Source organism: Equus caballus, chromosome 15 (genome assembly GCF_041296265.1).
Source record: "Equus caballus isolate H_3958 breed thoroughbred chromosome 15, TB-T2T, whole genome shotgun sequence".
NCBI classification, from domain to species: domain Eukaryota; kingdom Metazoa; phylum Chordata; class Mammalia; order Perissodactyla; family Equidae; genus Equus; species Equus caballus.
In genome coordinates, this window is record NC_091698.1 from 14,838,427 (window position 1) to 14,863,096 (window position 24,670).

Sequence of the window (24,670 nt, forward strand, 5' to 3'; positions counted from 1 at the left end):
CATTTGCATAAAATCAAGGAGACTCTTTAAAGTATAATTATGGTAGCTAGCTACATACTTAATATTGCAGTAGTCAAAGTAGCAAATGACTTCTGAGGATTCACAGTTTATATATAGCAAGCTATTTTAATTATCTGCACGTTTTTCTTTTTCTCAGATATAAAATTCCATCTAGTTTACCCCATTATTTGGGGATATATTCATTTGTTCTCCCGTCTTTTCTATCTTATTTTTTTCTACCTTTATTGAGGTATAATTGACAAATAAAATTGTAAGATATTTAAAGTATATCATGTGATGGTTTGATATATGCATACATTGTGAAAGTTAATTAACACATCCATCACCTCAGATATTTCTCTTTTTTGGTGAGAACATTTAAGTTCTACTCTCTTAACAGATTTCAATTATACAATACAATGTTATTTTGTATTAACAAATGGTATGGTTACCATGTTATCCTCAGAACTTATTCATCTTATAACTTAAAGTTTGTATGCTTTTACCAACCTCTCCCTATTTACCTGACCCCCCAGCAACCACTTGTCTGTTCTCTGTTTCTATGATTTTAACTTTTTTTTAGATTCCACATATAAGTGGTACCATGTCCTATTTGTCTCTGTCTGACTTAATTATCTAATGCCTTCCAGGTTCATCCATGTTATCACAAATGACAGGATTTCTTTCTTTTTTTTGTGAGGAAGATTGGCCCAGAGCTAACATCTGTTGCCAATCTCTCTCTTTTTGCTTGAGAAGATTGTTGCTGAGTTAATATCTGTGCCAGTCTTCTTCTACTTTATGTGGGATGCAGCCACAGCATGGCTTGACACGTGGTGCTAGGTCTGTGCCTGGGATCTGAACCTGCGAACCCCGGGCTGCCAAAGTACAGCATGCGAACTTGACCACTATGCTGCTGGGCTGGCCCAGGATTTCTTTCTTTTAAAAGGGTGAATGATATTCCATGATGTATATATATATACCAAATATTCTTGATCCATTCATCCATTGATGTACTCTTAATCTGCTTCATACCTTGGTTGTTGTGAATAAGGCTCCTATGAACATGGGAGTACAGATATCTGTTTGAGATGTTGATTTCTCTTTGGATATATACCCAGAAGTGGTACTGCTCGATCAAATGGTAGTTCTTTTAATTTCTTGAAGAACCTCCATGCTGTCTTCCATAATGGCTGCACCAATTTATATTCGCACCAATAGTGCACAAGGGTTCCCTTTTCTCCACATCCTAATATTTGTTCTCTCTTTTCTTTTTGATGCAAGTCATCCTAAAGGACATGAGGTGATAAATCATTGTGGTTTTGATTTGCATTTCCCTGAGCGTTAGTGATATTGAGCACCTTTTCCTGTACCTGTTGATCATTTGCATGTCTCTTTTGAAAAATGCCTATTTACGTCCTTTGCCCATTTTTTAACTAGGTTATTTGTTTTTTGCTGTTGAGTAGTATGAGTTCCTCATATTGTGGATATTAAACTCTTATCAGATATAAGATTTGCAAATATTTTCTCCAATTCCATAGGTTCCCTTTTCATTTTGTTGATGGTTTCCTTTGCTGTGCAGAAGCTTTGTAGTTTGATGTAGTCCCACTTTTTAATTTTTGCTTTTGGTGTCCAATCCAAAAAATCATTGCCGAAACCAATTTCAAGGAGCTTACCCCCTGTGTTTGCTTCTAGGAATTTTATGGTTTCAGGTCTTATATTCAAGTCTTTAATCCATTTAGAGTTGATTTTTGTGTACAGTGTAAGATAACGGTTACAGTTTCATTCTTTTGCATGTGACTGTCTAGTTTTCCCAACACTATTTATTGAAGAAACTGACCTTTCCCCACTGTGTATTCTTGGTTCCTTTGTGATACATTGAATGACCATATATTTCTGGCTTATTTCTGGATATTCTATTCCATTGGTCTGTCTGGCTGTTTCTATGCCAATACCATACTGTTTGATTACTGTCACTTTGTAATATAGTTTGAAATCAGGAAGTATGATGCCTCCAGCTTTCTTTCTCAATTATGCCTTGGCTATTTGGGATCTTTTGTGGTTCCATACAAATAATAGGGTTGTCTGTTTTATTTTTGTGAAAAATGCCACTAGAATTTTGATAGGGATTGCATTGAATCTGATATGTCATTTGATTTCTGGGCTTTCAATTCTGTTCCATTGATCTGTAGGTCTGTTTTTTTACCAGTACCATCCTGTTTTGATTACTATAGCTTTGTAGTATATTTTGAAATCAGGGATTGTGATGCCTCCAGCTTTATTCTTTTTTCTCAGGATTGCTTTAGCTGTTTGGGGTCTTTTGTTGCCCCATATGAATTTTAGGATTCTTTGTTCTATTTCTGTGAAGAATGTCATTGGGATTCTGATTGGGATTGTATTGAATCTGCAGATTGCTTTAGGGAGTATGGACATTTTAACTGTATTTATTCTTCCAATCCATGTGCACGGAATATCTTTCCATTTCTTTATGTCTTTATCAATTTCTTTCAATAAAGCCTTAATAGTTTTCATTGTATAGGTCTTTCACCTTCTTGGTTAAATTTATTCCTAGAAATTTTATTCTTTTTGTTGTGATTGCAAATAGTATTGTATTCTTGAGTTCTCTTTCTCTTAGTTTGTAATTAGAGTATAGAAATGCAAATGATTTTTGCAAGTTCATTTTGTATCCTGCCATTTTTCTGTTATTGTTGATTATTTCTAATAGCTTTCCAATGGATTCTTTAGGGTTTTCTATATATAAAATCATGTCGTTTGCAAACAGTGAGCATTTCACTTCTTCATTGCCTATTTGGATACCCTTTACTTCTTTTTCTTGCCTAATTGCTCTGGCTATACCTCCAGTACTATTTTGAATAAGAGTGGTGAGGGTGCGCACCCTTGTCCTGTTTCTGTTCTCAGAGGGATGGCTTTTAGTTTTTCCCCGTTGAGTATGATGTTGGCTTGGGTTTGTCATATATGGCCTGTATTATGTTGAGATACTTTCCTTCTATACCCATTTTATTGAGAGTTTTCATCATAAATGGATGTTAGATCTTGTGAAATGCTTTCTCCGCATCTGAGATGATCACGTTTTTTATTCCTCATTTTGTTAATTTGGTGTATCACATTGATGGATTTGTGGATGTTGAACCATCCCTGTGTCCATGGTATAAATCCCACTTGATCATGCTGTATGGTCCTTTTAAGATTTTGCTGTATTCGGTTTGCCAGTATTTTGTTGAGGAGTTTTGTATCTCTGTTCATCAGCAAAATTGGCCCGTAATTTTCTTTATTTGTGTTATCCTTGTCTGGCTTTGGTATCAGCTTGATGTCGGCCTTGTAGAATGACTTACGAAGTATGCAGTCTTTTTCAATTTTTTGAAATAGTTTGAGAAGGATAGGTATTAAATCTTTGAATGTTTGGTAGAATTCTTAAGAGAAGCCATCTGGTCCTGGACTTTTATTTTTTGGGAGGTTTTTGATTACTGTTTCAATCTCTTTACTTGTGATTGGTCTTTTTAATTCTCTATTTCTTCTTGATTCAGCTTTGGCAGATGTATGAGTCTAAGAATTTATCCATTTCTTCTGGATTTTGCAATTTGTTGGCATATAGTTTTCATAGTATTCTCTTAGGATCCTTTGTATTTCTGTGGTATCAGTTAATTTCTCCTCTTTCATTTCTAATTTTATTTGAGCCTCCTCTCTTTTTTCCTTAGTGAGTCTGGCTAAGGGTTTGTCAATTTTATCTTCTCAAGGAAGCAGCACTTGGTCGTTGATCCTTTCTACCATTTTTGTGGCTTCAATTTCATTTATTTTTGCTCTAATTGTTATTATTTCCCTCCTTCTGCTAACTTTGGGTTTTGTTTGTTCTTCTTTTTCTATTTCTGTTACGTGCAGTTTAAAAGTGCTTACTTGAGATTTTTCTTGTTTTTTAAGGTGAGCCTGTGTTGCTATGATTTTCCCTCCTAGGACCACTTTTGCTGCATCCCATGAGTTGGTGTGGTATAATGTATTTTCATTTTCATTTGTCTCCAGATATCTTTTGATTTCTCCTGTAATTTCTTCAATGACCCATTGGTTGTGCAGTACTATGTTGTTTAGCCTCCACGTATCTGTCACTTTTGTAGCTTTTTTCTTGTAGTTGGTTTCTAGTTTCATAGCATGGTCACAAAAGATGCTTGATATGATTTCAGTCTTCTTAAATTTATTAAGGCTTGCCTTCTTTCCCAACATATGGTCTATCTTTGAGAATGTTCCATGTGCACTTGAGAAGAATGTGTATTCTGCTGTTTTTATATATGTTCTATTAAGTCCATCTGGTCTAGTTTTTCATTTAATTCCATTATTTCCTTGTTGACTTTCTGTCTAGATGATCTATCCATTGATCTAAGTGGGGTTTTAGGTCCCCTACTATTATTATGTAGTAGTTCACTTCTCCTTTTAGGTTTGTTAATAGTTACTTTATGTACTTTGGTGCTCCTATGTTGGTTGCATCCAAATATGTATTTCTTATTGTAAATTACAATATCACAATGATCAATCTGTTGTTCAAAGTGGGGTTTTGAAGTCCCCTGCTATTGTTTATTGCTGCCTATTTCTCCTTTTAGTTCTGTTTATATTTGCTTTATATATTTAGGTGCTCCAATGTTGGGTGCATAAATATTTACAGTTCTTGTATCCTTTTGATGAATTGACTCCTTTATCATTTTGTAATGGCCTTTGCTGTCTCTTGTTACAGTCTTTGTCTTCAAGTCTATTTTGTCTGAGAATTATGCTACCCTAGCTTTTGGTTTCCCTTTGCATGTAATATCTTTTTCCATCCCTTCACTTTCAGTCTGTTTGTGTCCGTAATGCTGAGATGAGTCTCTTGTAGGCAACATATATTTGGGTCATGTTTTTTAATCCATTCAGCCAAAAATCATTTACATTTAAAGTAATTATTTACATGGATGGACTTACCATGGCCGTTTGGTTGTTTTCTGGTTGTTTTGTAATTCTTCTATTCCTTTCTTCCTCTCTTGTTCTCTTCCTGTGTGATTTGATGATTTTCTCTATGGTATACTTTGATAACTTTCTCTTTATCTTGTATATCTCCTCTAGCCTTTTACTTTGTGGTTACCATGAGGCTCACTTAAAACATACTTGCCTGCTCACTCCATGTTGAACCCTGAGGGGATAGCTCTGGTGAGTGCTGCATTCCTGTTAAGAATGCTTATTTATTTGCCATAGTCTTGTGGGTCTTGTGGACACAAGCCCATTGGCTTTCAGAGCTAGGTGTTTTGGGAGTCTGTCTGTTTGGTGAGAGTCTTAAAATTTGGAGCACTAGATGTGGAGGTCAAACCCTTTGCTCCTCAGGGAGAAGGTGGAGTTGGGGATTTCCTTCTGACTGTATGGCATTGTGGCAGGGGTGGGGTTTATGATGAGAGTGTGTCTCAGCCTTTCCTACCTGTTTCAACCTGGGTATTTTTGCATTTGCCCCGTGTGTACGAGTCGCTAGTCTAGTTTCTGGATCTCTTTCAGAGGGAATGCTCCAAGTGTAGCTGTACATTTGGTGTGTCTGTGGGAAGAGGGGAGCTCAAGATCCTCCTATATCATCATCTTGGTCAACCCTTGGGGGAGAAAAAAAACAACTTTACAGTACAGTTTTATTTTAAGTTAGCCTAAGCAAAACTGTTAGAAGCAACTATTAGGAATATATATATATATATATATTTTTTTTTTTTCCACTGACATAGCCAAGTAAAAAGTCACTTGGATTGTCAACTAGTTTAATTTTAATCTACATCTCTTTAGTGGACATTTGTACTCACTGGCAGCCAAGCATCTGAGCCCCTTATCTATGCGTGGGGGTATTTCCTACCTTATGAGTTTTGGTGATAGGCACAGACCACCTGCCTATGTGGAATCTTGGGAAAAAAACCCAGACATTTGTTTCACTATGCTTTGCAGCTAGCAAATAGGCATGTGACCTAAGCTGAGACTTAGATGCACTTGTCCTGTACTTTGAATTAGAAGCTAGTAACACAAAGAAGTAGGGACTACAGAGCTTCTATTGTAGTTGGAAGCAGTTGCAAGAGCTGCAGCAGGATTGAATTTTAATGCCAGTGATGCCAGGGGGTGGTGTTCACTGTCCAGGAGTGGAACTGGTGCAGTCAGTGGTGTTTAGTGTTCACCAGTGCTGGCAGTGGTGTCCTTAGGAGACTAATTATGGCTTGATTTTGACTATGATGCCACAGCTCCCTAGACTTCCTTGTTCTTGCCAGGTGCCAAACGTGCTTCCTCAGCCTTGTTGACATGTTTGTTGGTTACCCGATTTTCTTTTAATAAATTTATTTTCTGTTTAAATTAACCAAAGGAGCTTTCAATTTCTTGTAACTTAAGAATCCTAACTGATGCAGTTTTCTTTTCTAGTGCAGGTAATTGAGAGTGACTATATTTGGTAAAACATTTAGACATATAGTACTATTTCGTAGCATTGGTTGCCTTAATAATAATTTAAAATGTTCTTTTTATGAAATTGCCTTTGACTTATACGTTAGGATCTTTTTTCACTTTCACTGTGGTCTAATATTAGTAGGCTAATCTAGCAATTGGTCTTGAAATCCTAATTAATTTTTTCTTAGGCACATAGGAATAGGGATTATGGAGTACATAGAATTTGGTGAGAGCCATAAGAGTGTCCTGGATAATGGAAAATCAGCCTGGAGTAAAATCACTTGATTTATACATATATGAAGACTGTATTTAGGCTTTGGCTAGTCCCTAATTCTATTGATCTTTATAATGTGGGAACTTCTTATAGAATTGATTTTTCTTCCTACTCTCTCTGTAATCTAGATTGTTTAATACTGCTGGCTCTGTCATACTTCTTATATTTCGGAACTTTGAAAAGTCACTTTGCTTTCTCTTTTTTTGAGGAAGATTAGCTCTGAGCTAACTGCTGCCAATCCTCCTCTTTTTGTTGAGGAAGACTGGCCCTGAGCTAACATCTGTGCACATCTTCCTCTACTTTATACGTGGGACGCCTACCATGGCATGGCTTGCCAGGCGGTTCCATGTCCACCCCTGGGATCTGAACTGGCGAAACCCAGGCCGCCAAAGCGGAATATGCACACTTAACTGCTGCACCACCGGTCCAGCCCCCACTTTGCTTTCTTTGCCTTAAGTTTTAAAATGATGGAGAATAAACTAATCTCTAATGTCCTCTCTAGCCTTAGCATTTGATGGGTCAATGAAATGTGATTTATTTCCTTTTTCTTTTCTAAAGTTTGAATGCCAGCAGTGCACTTATGCTGCGTGGATCTGGACAGATCGAATTCTTTGCGCAGTGAACTCAAAATGGTCAATTAAGACATAGCTATTGGGAAGTATGTTAAAGTACAAGTTCAGTAAGTACCAAAGTCTGGGGGTATTCAGTAACTGTCATTCATGTAGTTTATGAAAATCATTTGGAAAATGAACAGCTTTGTATATTCACAGTTGAAATTCTTGGAAGACAGTATAATATCTGGTTGAAAACTTCAAAACCAGAATGCTTAGGTTTCAGTCTGGCTCTACCATTTATTAGCAGTGTGACCTTGGGCAAGTTACTTAACCTCTCTGCATCTTAGTTTCTTCCTCAGTAAAATGGGGATAAAAATAGAACCTACCTTACAGAGTTCCTGTGAAGATTAAATGAGTTTGTACATGTAAAGTATCTGAAGTGTCTAGAAAGGTGCAAGACATATGGTACTCATCATTAGCGATTATTATTTTCATGTTATTATATAATCTCATGTAGCTAAAATACATTTTGTCATTTTACTTATAATGCTTGTACAAATCTTGAATTTGAGATCATAGTTTCATGTATATCCAAAAGATTTATTGTGCATATGTGCTTATCTTGTCATGAATGTTTTATGGCATTCTACTATTATTAATAGAGCAAATAATTTATAACCATTAAATATTGCAGTATCATGGGATTCGTTGCAGTGTTTGGCACAGAGATCATAGGTGTGAAGCACATCCATAAAAGCTAGCTGTGTTTTAAAGAAGTTATGAGATTTCAAGTATGCATAGCTGACATAGTAATGTAACTGAATTGCTCTAATAATAAACTTAACATTTCTTTCAATCCTATATAGATTTTGGTCCTTTCTCTACTTCCTGTTGATAGAAGTAGAATATTGAAATACAAGGAAAATTAAAATGGCAGCATTGACCAAGAATATTGCTATCATCTGAGAATGTTTCAGTGGTACCTCCTTGCCAATGCATTGATTTCTCTTTGCTTATCTTGATTTTATAATTCAGATGTATTTTATGCTTCATTATTAATGATAGGTGTAGAGTCTTTCTTATTAGTTCTTGGATTTTCTATCTAAGAAAATTTTGTGAAACAGTATATACTATAACATTTGAGAACATTTTCATAGTTTCTTTTCATAAAATAGCATAATTATCACTATACTTTTAGATTTTAATTCCAAATCTTTAATTCAACTAAAATGACATCATTTTATTTTATTTATGTATTTATTTTGGTGAGGAAGATTGGCCCTGAGCTAATATCTGGTTCCCATCTTCCTCTTTTTGCTTGAGGAACATTGTCCCTGAGCTAACGTCTGTGCCAATCTTCCTCTATTTTGTATGTGGGATACTGCCACAGCATGGCATGATGAGCAGCGTGTAGGGCCGTGCCTGGGATCTGAACCCAGGAACCCTGGGCCACCAAGGTGGAGCATGTGAACTTAACCAGTTTGCCACCAGGCTGGCTCAACAATCATTTTAGAGACCATTTCTTTAATCATTGTGTTTTTTATCCTGTTTCCTTTTTCAGGACCAGGGTTCTGATCAAGCAGGAAAGGAGAAAGCAAAAGGTAAAGAGAATATGTTTATTTGTGTTAGCTTTATGAAAAAAGTGATCTTCTGAAGCATTTTTCCAAGGGTAATAACTAAGTGAAATTGGAAGACTCTCTTCCTTTAGTCTTCTCAACCTTGTAGATAGGTTGATAACCAACCATTTTGCTTAGGCGGAGACTTAAGGACCTTGTTGATTCTTGTTGTCATTCTAGTTCCAAGATGTATCCCAAGTCTGATAACTTCTCACTACCTATACTATTAGCACCCTGATTCAAATCATCATCATTTATTGCCTAGAGTAGTATAATGGCCTTATAACCTACCACCTTTTTTTGTTTTTTAATTACATTGATCATTACACAGTAAAGTTGAGCATGTATGTACATTACAGCTCAGCAGTATATATCTGAGTGAAACTCTTCCACTTGTGAACTTTGAGACATGTACAAGCTTGTTTGGACATTGTTGTTGTTAAGTAGCAAACAAAAAAAAGAGAGAGAAGGAGGAGAAAGAGAGAAAGAAGGACAGGGGAGGAGGAAGGAAAGGGGACCACCCAAATGTCCATTAGCAGAAAATGGTTAAGCAAATAGTGGCATACCCAAGTAATGATGGAGCAGTGAAAATGTTTCAACTACGTGTAATTAGTGTGGATGAATCTCAAAAACATAAAGTTGGATAAAGAAAGCAACTCACAAAAGAATACAAGCAGTAAGATTCCATGTACGAAAAGTTCCAAAACAGAAAAAATATGTTCGAAGGTAGTAAAATTTAAAGAAAAGCAAGGGAGTGATTATTATGAAAGCAGGATAGTTGTTAACTCAGTGAATTGATGCTTCATTGTAAATTTAACTTGTATTTCTTTGATTACTAATGAGACTGACTATCTTGTCATTCAGGTTTCCTCTTTTGTCAGGTACTTTTCCAAGTAGTTTTTTCATTTTTTATTTGAGTTGTTTGTCTTTTTCTTATTGTGTCTATGTATTTAGGAATTATTTGTCAGGTGTATTTGTCCTTTGGCTTTTAATTTTAGTTTTTCAATCCTGTCTTTGAAGAAAAGTTCTTAATTTTAATGTAATTGAATTTATCACTGTTTTTCTGCTTTATCTTTTACTCCTTTGTAGTCTGTGACACAGTGGTTAGTATGATCTTTTAAAGGCACAAATCAGAATTTATCATTCCCCAGCTTAAAAGCCTCAATTGCTTTTCATTGCTCTTAGAATGAAATCTGATTTTACCAAAGTCTAAAAGAACCAGAAGGATCTGCACCCTGCCTGCCTCTCTGACCTTGTTTCTTACTACTTGTCCTATTCATTTTATTTCAGCCACACTGACCTTCTTTCTGCCACTGTTCTTTGTCTGGAATAGTCTCCCTCGAGATATTTGCATGTCTGGCTTGTCAACATTTGAGTCTCAGCTAAAGTATGTCCTCTTAGATTGGCCTTCTCTGATCACTACATCTAAATAGCTCCCTGCCCTCCAAATGCTGTCTCTCCTTTACCCTCTTTAATTTGTCACTCTTTCATAATCCTATATTTTCTTAGAAATTTGTTTATTCTGTCCCCCCATTAAAATATCTTCATGAGAAGAAGGATTTTACCACGTTTGTTCATTTTCTATCTCCTGTGCCTTGAACTGTCTCTAGCAATAACATAGACACTCAATAATAAATAAACTATGAATGAAGGCTGTCCCAAGACTATTTTTAAAAAGTAATCTAACTCTATCTGGATCATTCTTTTGAATATTTATCAGAAAGGGAAAGACACATGGCTCTTCCCAAGGTGTTGATCTCTAATCGTGTCACTTTTCTCTTCTTTGAAAATTTCATACCTTCCTTTACCTCCCCAAACCTCTCTTTCCCAACACTATTCTTTATCACTTCATGCTCGTTAAATGACCTTGTATCATAGTTCAGAGGAAATAGAAGCTATCAGATGAGAATTATCTCAAATTTCTACCACCAGTTCTATAAACCACCTTCCTTCTTCATCCATCTTCTCTTTCCCTCCTCTAACTACAGAAGTAATTCCCTCTGATCAAAGGAAGGTCTCTCTGTCTGTGATCTGGATTCCATTTACTTCCGCTTTCCATTGATATTTACACATACTGAATTTTCTCTTATTAGACAAGTAAAGGTGTCTCTGGGTCCTTTCTCTTTCCTGCTATGCCCTTTCACTCTCATCTTCCATTTGTTCCTTAGTCCACTTCACTGTACAGCTCTGACTAGTGTCAAAATTGAACTTTATAAATCATACAGACAGAAAATCAATAAGGAAATATTGGTCTTAAATGACACATTAGACCAGATGGACTTACTAGATATATGCAGAGCATTCTATCCCAAAACAGCAGAATACACATCTTTTCAAGTCGGTCGGAACATTTTCCAGGATAGAGCATATGTTAGGCCACAAAACAAGTCTCAGTAAATTGAAGAAGATTGAAATCATATTAAACATCTTTTCTGACCACCATGGTATGAGACTCGAAATCAACTACAAGAAGAAAACTGGAAATAACAAAACGTGGAGTCTAAACAACATGCTGCTCAACAACCAGTGTGTCATTGAAGAAATCAAAGAGCAAGTAAATGATACATGTCTACCTAAGGAAGTAAGAAAAATCTCAGATAAACAGTCTAATCTTACAACTAAAGGAACTAGAAAAGGAAGAACAAACAAAACCCAAAGTTAGTAGAAGGAAGGAAATGTAAAGATCAGAGCAGAAATAAATAGAAACTGAAAAAATACCATAGAAAAGATCAATGAAACTAAGAGCTGGTTCTTTGAAAAGGTAATTGATAAACCTTTAGCCAGACTCGTCTAGAAAAAAAGAGAGGCCCCAAATAAGTAAAATCAGAAATGAAAGAGAAGTTATGTCTGACACCTCAGAAATGCAAATATCATGATATTACTATGAGCAATTAGATGCCAGCAAATTATACAACCTAAAAGAAATAGATAAATTCCTAGAAACATACAGTCTTCTAAGACTGAATCAGGAAGAAATAGAACATCTGAACAGACTGATTACTAATAATAAATTGACTCAGTAGTCAAAAAACTCCCAAGAAACAGAAGTCTAGGACCAGATGGTTCCACAGGTGAATTCTGCCAAACATTTAAAGAATTAATACCTGTCCTTCTCAAACTATTTCAAAAAATTGAAGAGGGAGGAATGCTTCCAAACTCATTCTATGAGGCCGACATTACCCTGATACCAAAACCAGACAAAGACACTACAAAAAGAGAAAATTATAGGCCAATATCCCTGATGAATGTAGATGCAAAAATCCTCAGCAAAATATTAGCAGACTAAAATCAACAATACATTAAAAGGATCATACACCATGATTAAGTGGGATTTTTCCTAGGCATGCAAGGATGGTCAGTATGCACACATTAGTCATTGTGATATGCCACATAAACAAAGCAAAGAATAAAAATTGTATGATTATCTCAATAGATGCAGAAATAGCTTTTGACAAAATTCAACATCCATTTATGATAAAAATTCTCAACAACGTCGGTATAGAGAGAACCTACCTCAACATAGTAAAGGCTGTATGTGACAAACCCACAGCTAATATCATATTCGATGGTGTAAAGCTGAAAGCATTTCTTCTAAGATCAGAAACAAGACAAGGATGCCCACTCTCACTACTTTTATTATATTGGAAGTCCTAACACAGCAGTTAGTAGGAAAAATAAAAGCCAGCCTGATTGGAAAGGAATAAGTAAAACTGTCACTGTTTACTGATGACATGATACTTTATACTAAATATATATATATATACTTTTTATTTTATATATATTGTTTATATATATATACACACACACACTAAAACCTCCACCAAAAATTATTAGGATAAATGAATTCAGTGAAGTTTCAGGATACAAAATTAATATACAGAAATCTGTTGGGTTTCTATACACTAATAACGATCTATCAGAAAGAGAAATTAAGAAAACCCTGCCATGACAATTGCATCAAAAACAATAAAATACATAGGAATAAATTTAACCAAGGAGATGAAAGACCTATACTCTGAAAGCTATAAGACATGGATGAAAGAAACCGAAGACAAATAAATGGAAAGATGTATTGTGCTCACGAATTAATACTGTTAAAGTGTCCGTACTACCCAAAGCAATCTACAGATTCAATGCAACCCCTATGAAAATACCATTGGTATGTTTCACAAAACTAGAACAAATAATCCTAAAATTTGTATAGAACCACAAAAGACCCCAAATAGCCAAGCAATCTTGAGAGAGAAGAAAGCTGGAGGTATCACATTTCCAGATGTCAAACTGTACTACAAAGCTGTAATAATCAAAACATGATACTGGCACAAAAACAAATGCAGAGATAATGTAACAGAATAGAAAGCCCAGAAATAAACCCACAAATATATCGTCAATTAATCTACAACAAAGGAGGCAAGAATATTCAGTGGGGAAAAGACAGCTGTTTCAATAAATGGTATTCGGAAGACTGGACAGCTCTAGGCAAAAGAATGAAACTGGACTACTTTCTTTCGGTATGTGTAAAAATAAACTCAAAATGGATTAAAGACTTAAACGTAAGACCTGAAACCATAAAACTCCTAGAAGAAAACTTAGGCAGTAAAGTCTTTGACATCAGTCTTAATAATTTTTTGGATCTGTCTCCTCAGGCAAGGGCAGCAAAAGCAAAAATAAACAAATGAGACTACGTCACACTAAAAGGCTTTTACACAGCAAAGGAAACCATCAGCAAAATGAAAAGGCAATTTACCAAATGGGAGAATATACTTGCAAATGATATATCTGATAAAGGGTTAATGTCCAAAATGTATAAAGAGCTCATACAACTCAATATCAAAAAAAAATAATTCAATAAAAAAATGAGAGGAACTGAATAGACATTTTTCCAAAGACATTTACAGATGCCCAACAGACATGTAAAAAGATGCTCAACATCACTAATCCTAAGGGAAATGCAAATCAAAACCATCAAAAGACAATAAATGTCAAGTGTTAGTGAGGATGTGGAGAAAAGGGAGCCCTCGTGCACTTTTGGTGGGAATGTATACTGTTGCAGCTACTATGGAGAACAGTATGGAGGCTTCTAAAAGCATTAAAAACTAACATATGACCCAGCAGTTTCACTTCTGGGTATTACCTGAAGAAAACAAAAACACTAATTTGAAAAGAAATATGCACCCTTATGTTCATTGCAGCATTATTTGCAATAGCCGAGATGTGGAAGCAGCCTAAGTGTCCATCGGTGGATATATTGGTAAAGAAGATGTGGCATATATTTATTCAGTGGAATATTAGTCGTAAAAAAGAATGAAATCTTGTCATTTGTAGCAACATGGATGGATATAGAGGGTGTTATTCCAAGTGAAATATGTCAGACAGAGAAAGATAAATATCATCTGATTTCACTTATATGTGGAATCTAAAAAACAAAACAAATGAACAAACAAAAGAGAAACAGACTCATAGACACAGAGAACAGGCTGGTCATTGCCAGTGGTGAAGCTGGTGGTAGGTTGGGCAAAATAGGTGAAGGGGATTAAGAAGTACAAACTTTCAGTGATAAAGTAAACAAACCATGGGGGTGTAATATACAATGTAGGGAATATAGTCAATAATATTATAATGACTTTGGTGACAGATTGTTGGTAGAATCATTGTAGTGATTATTTCGTAATGTGTGTAAATGTCAAATAACTATGTGTACACCTGAAACTAACATAATGTTCTATGTTAACTAAAATTCAGTAAAAAAATTTGAACTTTATGTTATTCAATTCCAAAGATATTTTTCGTATACTTTAATGTGTCATCTGCTTTTCCATACCTTCATCGTTTTTGTTTTGGTGATACAAACTTCATTTAACACTTCATGAAGTGAACAGTCTTCTTTCAGAGAGCTGCTGCCCGTTCCCTTCATCTTGAAACAAGCTCTTCCCTTGCTTCCTTTGACACATTCTTAAGATTTTATTTGTCTCCCTGGCAGCTCCTTTTAAATGTCTATTTTCAATTTAAAATTTGATTGTCTTCTGGAAGTTTTCTATTTATCTTCTAATTATTTTTTACTTGTCTCTACCAAATGAGACTTGTTAAAAAAAGTTGAGCCTAACAACAAAAAATCAAACAACCCAGTCAAAAGATGGGCCGAGGACATGAACAGACATTTCTCCAAAGAAGATATACGGATGGCCAATAGACATGAAAAGATGCTTATCATCACTCATCATCAGGGAAATGCAAATCAAAACTACACTAAGATATCACTTTACACCTGTTAGAATGGCAAAAATAACCAAAACAAAAAGTGACAAATGTTGGAGAGGTTGTGGAGAAAAAGGAACCCTCATACACTGTTGGAGGGAATGCAAACTGGTGCAGCCACTATGGAAAACAGTACGGAGATTCTTCAAAAAATTAAAAATAGAAATACCTTATGAACCAGCCATCCCGCTACTGGGTATCTATCCAAAGAGCTTGAAGTCAGCAATTCCAAAAGTCCCATGCACCCCTCTGTTCATCACAGCATTATTTACAATAGCCAAGATGTGGAAGCAACCTAAGTGCCCATCAACTGATGGGTGGATAAAGAAAATATGGTATATATATGTATACACACACACACGCGCGCGCGCGCGCGCGCGCGCGCGCAATGGAATACTACTCAGCCATAAAGACGGATAAAATCGTCCCATTCACAACAACATGGATGGACCTTGAGGGTATTATGTGAAGTGAAATAAGCCAGATAGAGAAAGACGAACTCTGTATGACTCCACTGATAGGTGGAAGTTAAACATATAGACAAAGAGAACTGATTGTTGGTTACCAGGGGAAAGGGGGGGTGAGGGGAGTGCACAAAGGGTGAAGTGGTGCACCTACAACATGACTAACAATAATGTGCAACTGAAATTTCACAAGGTTGTAAACTATCATAATCTTAATAAAAAGTTAAAATACCACACAAAAAATATTTAGAAATAAACTTGATATCCTATAATATGAAATATGTCACCAAAAGCCATTGGAAGTCATAACTATACATATAACATATTTTAAATATTTTAACAATCTGTCTTTTATACTCATGCTTTAGTACATTTTTTCACTAAATAAAGATTTGCTTGTCTTAGATATCCCCATAGGAATTGTATGTGGAGGTCTAACTGTCCTAACAACTTTGTTAATGTGCTAAAGAGATTGGAAATGTGTTTTGAATTTATTGTTTATTTGATATTAAATAATAAAATAGTGAAATTGTCTGCAAAAGTTAGCCCCCCCAAAAAAGTTGAGCCTAACCTTGTCAGTTAAATTAGTTACATACCTTTGTTCTCTCTAGGAAAAGAAAGATTAGAGGTTATCATGATGGATATATTATGAGGGTTCAACCTCTTCAGCCGTGTCCCCTGGAGTAAAGGCTTGCTCCCTTCATACACAGTGTTTGTACTGTTCTTCTTCATTCCTGGAACATTATCTTCCCACACTCTGGCTAACTCTGACTCATCCATCTTAGAAGTCATTTTCTAAGAAAGCTTCCCTCTCCTCCTGCCCTCCCTCTGCCAACTCTCCCCACATCTACTAGTAGTTTACATACTCCTGATGCTCAGTTGTAATTGTGTCATTCTCTTTCTCATTATGGTCTTATCCTTCACAGAGTACAGTGCCTTAGGAAATAATATCTTAATTCCAAGACACTGTCAATTATAAGATCCAGAGTCATGTTTTTCAAAGGGGAAAAATATTTACATCCTGAAGGTTCTGTCATTTCATTGCTGACCATAGTGTGATCTTTTTAAAGAAGCCCCAATGTGGAGTTGCACATCACTCAAACAAAACACTTTTTTATCTGTGGTTAAGTTTGCATAAAAATGCAGCATTTACTTTTTTGCTTGATAGCTGGCAAGTCTCTTACAGTTCTTATGTTTTTTAGAATCTTAAAAGTGTATTATAATTAATATTCTGAAATATTAATGTGATAAAACCTTAACTTCTTGGAAAAATGATACTTCCTCTTGCATTAAATTTTTTACCATCTTGGACTTTTTTCACTTTTTATATCTCACATTTATAATCACGTTTATGCCATTGTGTTATGAGTTATATAGTGAAGAAGATGTTTTCACAATTTGTTATAGTGTCTAATACATAATAGTTGCTCAATAAACAAATTTTGAACAAATGCCTTTGAACTTCTTAAATTAAGGATGTAATCTGAGAGAAAAAGAATGAAAATAAGAATAATTCTGCTCAATCAGAAATAAATACTGAATGAAAAATGATAATTATTTACAAGTCTGGTTTAAAAGAAAATCTAGGAGTCATGGGGAGATAACAGAATTAAGTTAGCTTTGGCTGCAGATAAGTTCTCACATAGCTTCTTTTTGTTTTTCTCTTCTCATTTCAGTTGACATTTATTGGCACACAGCTATGCGTATCTTTAGGCTTTTTATATCTGTGGTATAGCATACTTTGCAGAAAAACAAGTTTTTAGCCTATCAGATTTGTTTTATCAGGTTTTTAAAAACATTCCACATTCAGATAATGTTTTTTTCATCTTTTGATACCTGGGAATGGCTTTATATAGTTCTGTTTTAAAGGCATTACGCTTAACAAAAGAAAGATTATAAGAAGCTGTAATTTAGAGTCTTTGGGCAAACTACAAGTTATCATGATTCATTTTAATTTATATGTAAACATGTAAAGGAGGTGTCACAGAAATATAAAAAATATCAAGTCAATTATTTAATAGCATTATTGCTTTTTATTATTGATGATTCTGCCTGAAACTATATGGTTGCTAGAATAACTTTTTATTTTTAATTTTTTTAGGAATATTTTGAAAAGAAAAGGTTAAAATCAAAAATGAAATTACGGGGAGTTTTATCCCCTGTCAAGAATTCTGCTGTCAGTTTAGACCTCCTTAACCTGTATATGGTGAATCAGGTATCTTGCCAGAAGAAAAGACCTGGTAAGTAAGCCTCTCCAGTAACATTTTGCTTTGAGTCTGATGTGATCATAATGTTTCGTTTTCCAATAATTTTGTAATTTTAGAACTCAAAGGATGTGGAAAGTAATTTTAAAACTTGATTGCCCTCTTAAATTAGAAGCTTTGTTAGTCTCTGCTTAAAATGTTTTATTGTTTAATCCATTTATTTTTTTTTTAGGTGGTGTGTTATATAAAATTAATTTTATAAGGTATGGTTAAACTTATAGCGCTGTTGTTTCAATTATTATGTTATTTTGTCTAGGCAGATAGTTACCAAAGTTTGGCTAAAGAGCAGGGAATAAATATCTTTACTGTCTTATCCTATTTGGAGAATTTGTTTGAAAGGAAGAGCTGAACAAGTTTTTGCCTCAATGATTAGTTTCCTATCTCATAACTTGAATTTCTTAGACATTCTTGGGATGTTAACTATAGTAGTCTAATACTTCAAAATAAAGTTCATTTTGGCCTGCACTTTGATTCTTCAAGTAAATAAAAAGTTTAATCAGAATATTTTTTTCTCTCTCAAGGAAACTTGTGTCTGATATTTAATTTTTAAAACAAGTGCTAAAATGAGAGCTTAAGAACTGAGTTCATAAAAAAGGGATTGAAATTGATCACAGTATTGTTAGTGTCTCCTCTTTTCCTTTCTGTGCTATTTTTGTTTCTCCACAGATGACAGTTGTCACAAGTAAATGTAGTCACACTTTAGTAGAAGTAAATACATTATTAATAAACTTTAGGAATAAAAGTTTCTGTTGTAAATATATTTGCTATATTTAGTTCTTTTTCTTCATTTGTGTAATAGTGTTATCAGCTATTGTCACCATGTCTTACATTAGATCCTCGGATCTTATTCATCATTTTGCTGAAAGTTAGTACCCTTTTCCCAACCTTTCCCTATCCCCCAGTCGCCAGATCCTGGCAACCACTTTTCTATTCTCTGTTTCTATGAGTTTGACTTTTTTTTTTTTTTAGATTCCACATGTAAGTGATACCATGCAGTATTTGTCTTTCTCAGTCTGGCTTATTTCACTTAGCATAATGCCTTCTAGCTCCGTCCATGTTGTCACACATGGCAGGATTTCATTCTTTCTCATGGCTCAGGAATATTCCATTGTATATATACACACACACACATATACACACCACACCATCTTTATCCATTCATCCATTGATGGACGCTGAGGTTGTTTCCATATTTTGGCTCTGTGAATAATGCTGCTGTGAACTTGGGAGTGCAGATATCTCTTTGAGATCTTGTTTTCATTTTATTTGGATATATACCCAGAAGTGGGATTGCTGAATCATATGATAGTTCTATTTTTAAGTTTTTGAGGAACCTCTATATTGTTCTCCGTAGGGCTTGCCCCAATTTACATTCCCACCAACCATGCGCAAGGGTTCCCTTTTGTCCACATCCTTGCAAACACTTCTTACCTCTTGTCTTTTTTTTTTTTTACTTTTTGTGAGGAAGATTGGCCCTCAGCTAATATCTGTTGCCAGTCTTCTTCTTTTTCTTTCTTTCTCTCCCCAAAGCCCCAGTACATAGTTGTATATCCTAGTTGCAGGTCATTCTAGTTTTTCTATGTTGGATGCTGCCACAGCATGGCTAGATGAGCAGTATATAGCTCTGTGCACAGGGTCTGGACTGGCGGACCCTGGGCCACTGAACTGGAGCACACAAACAACTATTCGGCCACGTGGTCAGCCCCCTCTCTTGTCTTTTCGATGATAGTCATTCTAACAGGTGTGAGGTGATATCTCATTGTGGTTTTGAATGCATTCCCCTGAGGATTAGTGATGTTGAACACCTTTTCATGTACCTGTTGCTCAGTTGTATGTCGTCTTTGGAAAAATGTCTGTTCAGAGGGTCCTATGCTTTTTTAATCGATTGTTGTTTTTTGATATTGAGTTGTATGAGCTCTTTATGTATTTTGAATATTAATCCCTTATCAGACAATATGATTTGCAAGTATTTTCTCCCATTCTTTAGATTGCATTTTCATTTTGTTGGTGGTTTCCTTTGCTATACAGAAGCTTTTTGGTTTGATGTAGGACCAGTTGTTTATTTTTGCTTTTATTCCTTTTACTTTTGGTGTCAAATCCAGAAAATCATCATGAAGACTGATGTCACGGAGCTTATTCCTTATGTTTTCTTCTAGGAGTTTTATGGTTTCAGGTCTTGTATTTAAGTCTTTAATCCATTTTGAGTTGACTTTTGTGTATGGTGTAAGATAGGGTTCCAGTTTAATTCTTTTACATGTGGCTGTCCAGTGATGTATTTAACTTTATGTATTTCCTTTCTCCCTCACTCTGTTTTCATTCATACGTTGAACATATGTTTTTTGAGTACTTACCCTAAGTATTGTATTGGATTCTGGAAGTAGAACAGAAAATAACAGGGGCAGGACATGCTGCTGTAGGGGAGGAAGAGAATTCCTCTATCTCTTGTAGGTTCTTCTGGCTGGGCTATGAATTAAATTGACATGAGACAGAATAAAAGGAGAAAATCAAACAAAGCTTTGTAACATGTATACATGGGAAAAATCCAGGAAACCTGGTTAACTCCCAGACTGGCTAAGGTTGTCATCTTAAATACCGTCTTTGGCTAAAGACAAAGGAGCATGTTGGGGGTGGGAGGGAGTCAGTTATGGGAGATTACCAGAAAAGGACAGTAAACAAGAGAAAGGTTATTATGCGGATTTAAGTCCTTGCCTTCTGCCTTGATAGGAGTTTCTGGACATAAGGACATCCCCCCTCTTCCTGGTACAGAGAGGGAGTTACCTTTACAAATGGAGATTTCCCTTGTGTTTTACAGAGGGTAGCTTCTACTTTTCAGAGCTTCTCGCCTGTCTGCCGTTTCTTAAAAGTAATCAGCCCCAAATAATCCTCATGCCAAAGAGACACATTTTGGGGTGGCCAATTCTGATCCCCCACACTACCAAAAAATAAGGCACCTTGGCATATTGAATATTTTGAGCTGAGGAATTTGAGGAAGCAGTATGTGCAGGAAGGATTTTCATGTGAGAGGTGCCCTCGCTATGCCCCGAGAAAAGGAACGTTGTTATCTCCAACACAGAGGGAACACCGAGAGGAATCTAATGAACAGACCTTGCTGTTTCCCTCAGTTTACTACACTTAGCTGATACCCCTTTTTGTCGTGTCCCGTTTCCCCAGGACATTCTGCTCTTCGTCAAACCTAGCTTAAAAATGCTCAGGTTTAACCACTTTGGGTCTTCATTTCCTTACAAAGTTTTCCACATAAAACTTATATTAAATAAATTTGTATGCTTTTTCTCTTGTTAATCTGTCTTTTGTTACAGGCCCCCAGCTGATAATTTAGAAGGGTAGAGAGAAAAGATTTTTCCTCCTCTACCAAAGCAAGATTTTATTAGTTAGGACTCATGACTGCAAATTACGGAAACTTAAAAAATATATATTTACTTACTTAATGTTGTGGACTGAATGTTTGTGTGCCCCCAAAATTCATATGTTGATGTGATATTAGGAGGTTGGGCCTTTAGGAGGTGATTGGGTCATGAGAGTGGACCCTGATGAATGGAATTAGTGCCCTGGTAAAAGAGACCCCAGAGAGTTTTCTCACCACTACCACTGTGTGAGGACACAGGGAGAAGACAGCTGTCTGTGAACCAGGAAGCGAGCCCTCACCAGACAGCGAATCTGCCAGCACTTTGATCTTGGACTGCCCAGCCTCCAAACTGAGAAATAAATTTCTATTTTGTATAGTTCACCCAGTCTATGGTAGTCCGTTATAGCAGCCTGAACGGACTAAGACACTTAATTAAAAGGAAGGGTAGTGGTGCATCTGGGCCTCAGAGACTGCTTGAGTCAGGAAATTGAATACTACCAAGATTCTTTTTCACTTCAGATACTAGTTTTATTCTCTCAGACTGTCTTCATCAATGAAGCTTAAAATGTGACATTAAAAAACTAACATTGACAACTAGAAGCTATGTATCAGGGGGCTTTGGGGAGAAAAAGGAAAAATAAAATCCAAAAAAACCCCACTATGAACTAACATTGCTCATCTCTCCAATTTCACCACCAGGGAAATACTGAGAGCTGCTTCTCTGATTCTGAATTTTTTAATTCCGCTGGAAGGATGTTGCCTTGCTCTGCTGGTGTCAGGTCTCAGCGCTGGAACAATGACTTATAACCAGAGGGGTGTAATACCATTATTGAGTGCAGGTAGTTGCCACTAAACCAATTATTTTTTCCAGGGAAGCAGGGTTATATAAGAAGATAGAAGCTCTCCACTGCAACTCTGTAGTTTGTGCATGTGAAAAAAGCATTTCCTGGAAAAGGAGCATAATTAAAAGTACTAAGCGGTCAAAATAGTTATATCGTCTATAAGGAGAGACAAGGCTGCTGCATCTAAAGTTTAAAAATCTAGTGAGGGAGATAGAGTTAATCAAGTACAGTAAACTATGTTAAGTGCTATAATAGAGAACATATGTAGTGCTATGGGAGTGTGTAATATAGCAACTGATACAGTCTAGGGGTTAGGGAAGTTTTGAAGGAATCAAAAAATAAAGCAAAATTTGTAGGGCCCCTTTCATGAGGAGAATGTAAGATGATGAAGAAAAAGATGATTTGAATTATCTGTGATAGTTGCTAGTACTGTAATGTCTTCTATCATGTATAGAATATAGGTGGTTTTAGTAAATATCTAAGATGTACATTTACTTAATGACCATGGTATATCAACCAATGCTTTTAAAAGATTTTATTATTCATTCTTAATTTTTAATTGCAACTTTTTCATTATAGAAACTGTGAGAAAACCGATCCATGTGAATATGAATAGAGACATAAAAATGCCCCTGAGAAAACATGATTTAGAACTTCCAATGTCACCTCATCTTGTCCCGTCTAACCTCTGCATTGATGATATGGAAAACAAGTAGGTTTTAGCTAGGTTGTATATTATTAGGTATTTGAAAGAGTCATTATCAACTCTGTTTTATTCATTGGAAAATGTATAAAGGGATTATCCTAGCTCCAGTGTTTGTTTGTTTGACTGTTAGCAGTATTATTCAACTATTAAGACCTTTCTCAATGAACTAATATCCATGCTAAGTGTTTTTTGGATGCATAGTTTGACTTTCCTTATCATAAAAATCTCTCTCTAGTAATAATATAATTTTTATAAAACACAGTAATATTATAAACCTGGAATGATTTACTTAAGAGTTCCATATGTTTTCATATTTGTATAGAACAGTATGAATTTTAAATATTTATAAAAGATAATCAATTTTATTGCCACCTATGTGTTTAACTGTTACATTTTCTTTTCATTAGTTTACACTATCAAAGACAAGGCAGCAAGGAAGAACTTGGCCCAGTTAAGGTGAGAGTTAAACAAAAATTTTTTTAAGTTATTTTAACAATTGTGACATGCCACTGTTACCCAACCAGGTTCATTTTTGCCCGCCGCCCAGAAAGCCAAACACTGAGATGACGAGATAGCAGCAGAGAGAGGGTTTACTCACAAGGTAGCCATGTGAGGAAGCGAGCTCATGAGCCTGAAATTTGCTTCCCCGAAAACAGAGACTCAGGGATACATATGGGCCGGGGTCAACGTGGTCTGGAATGTGGAGAGAGGTGATTGGAGGTGAGGAGAGGTGAGGTAATGATGATCTGCACAAGCGTAGTCAGACTTGATGCCTCTTCATAGGACCCATGTTCACAAAATGGCGACATCAGCATGATCTGAGGGGAGAGTTTTTAGCCCCTTCAAGTTAAAAGGTCGCCTGTCGGACATCTCCGTGGGCCCAGTCGATGAGTTGGTGGTCTCAACTGGCCTGAAGTGGACAAGGAGTTCTAATTCCTGAAAAACAGCTCACACACGCATTACCATGGTGATGCAGGCACCAGGAAGATGTTACCTATAGGAGCCTAGCGGGAGTCAGCATATTGCCTAAACAGCACAATTAACAATGAGTGGGTTAAACAGCTAAAAGCTATAATCAGTAATTGCAAAAGGGAAAAAAACTTTAGTTCCTAGCTACTTAATCATCAGTGGCTCACTTTCTGCCAGTTTCACCATCAAGTGATATAAATTTTTTGAGAATCAGAGAAAATTAGTTATCCTTTAAAAAAATTTTTAGTCTTTAAAATTGTTCTTTTAGAAGTTTTTAATGTAAGAAACCTATACCTTAAGAATATTTTAACGATTGCTTATGAGAAACCCTTTGGAGTTCTGGTAATGTAGACTAGGCCTTTGTGTGCAAAGCATTTGATTCTGCCTGTCACTGAAGAGCTGCAAAGGATAATTCATTTGGGGAGTTCTCCTTTGGGTTCATGTGATCATTGAGCGATTCATGTTTTCAAACGTGGTGACCCGACTATTTTATTTTATATCAAATTGTGATTTTCAATATTCATGTTGATCCCAAGATTATTTTTCTTTCAAAGTATATTTCAAATAATTATTTTTTAGCAAATAAGACTTTAATCAATTAGAAAACACATAGATTGTGATTAAAGCTTGAAATGTGAAAGTCCAATGCCATATTATTAATTATTCTTTCCTTTGAATAGCCAAAGTTAAGCTACGTCAGAAAGATAATGGCAGTGATACTAAAATCTCTTGGAAATCTTTCACCTGAATTGTAGATAAATGAAACTTAGATTTCCTGTCATTAGGAGATGACCTGCAGGAATGGAGCTTGAGGGTAGAGGGGACCATCGGTGAGAAAGGCAGATGGAAAGGAGCTCAAGTATAATCTTAGTTGATAACCTCTCTTGTCTTAGTAAGGACTGTCAGTTACTGATGACTTGCCTTTACTTG

General features: G+C 35.7%; 1 protein-coding gene across 1 annotated transcript in view; it reads left to right on the forward strand.

The window, feature by feature from the left end:
- Window positions 1–24,670, forward strand: part of LOC138917792 (regulator of DNA class I crossover intermediates 1-like) — a 72,591-nt gene that overhangs the window by 8,286 nt on the left and 39,635 nt on the right. The window contains exons 2-5 of the mRNA XM_070235958.1: window positions 8,822–8,861; window positions 17,697–17,835; window positions 22,645–22,777; window positions 23,179–23,227. Of these exons, the coding sequence (XP_070092059.1) occupies window positions 8,822–8,861; window positions 17,697–17,835; window positions 22,645–22,777; window positions 23,179–23,227 (361 nt within the window). The remainder of the gene's footprint in view (window positions 1–8,821; window positions 8,862–17,696; window positions 17,836–22,644; window positions 22,778–23,178; window positions 23,228–24,670) is intronic.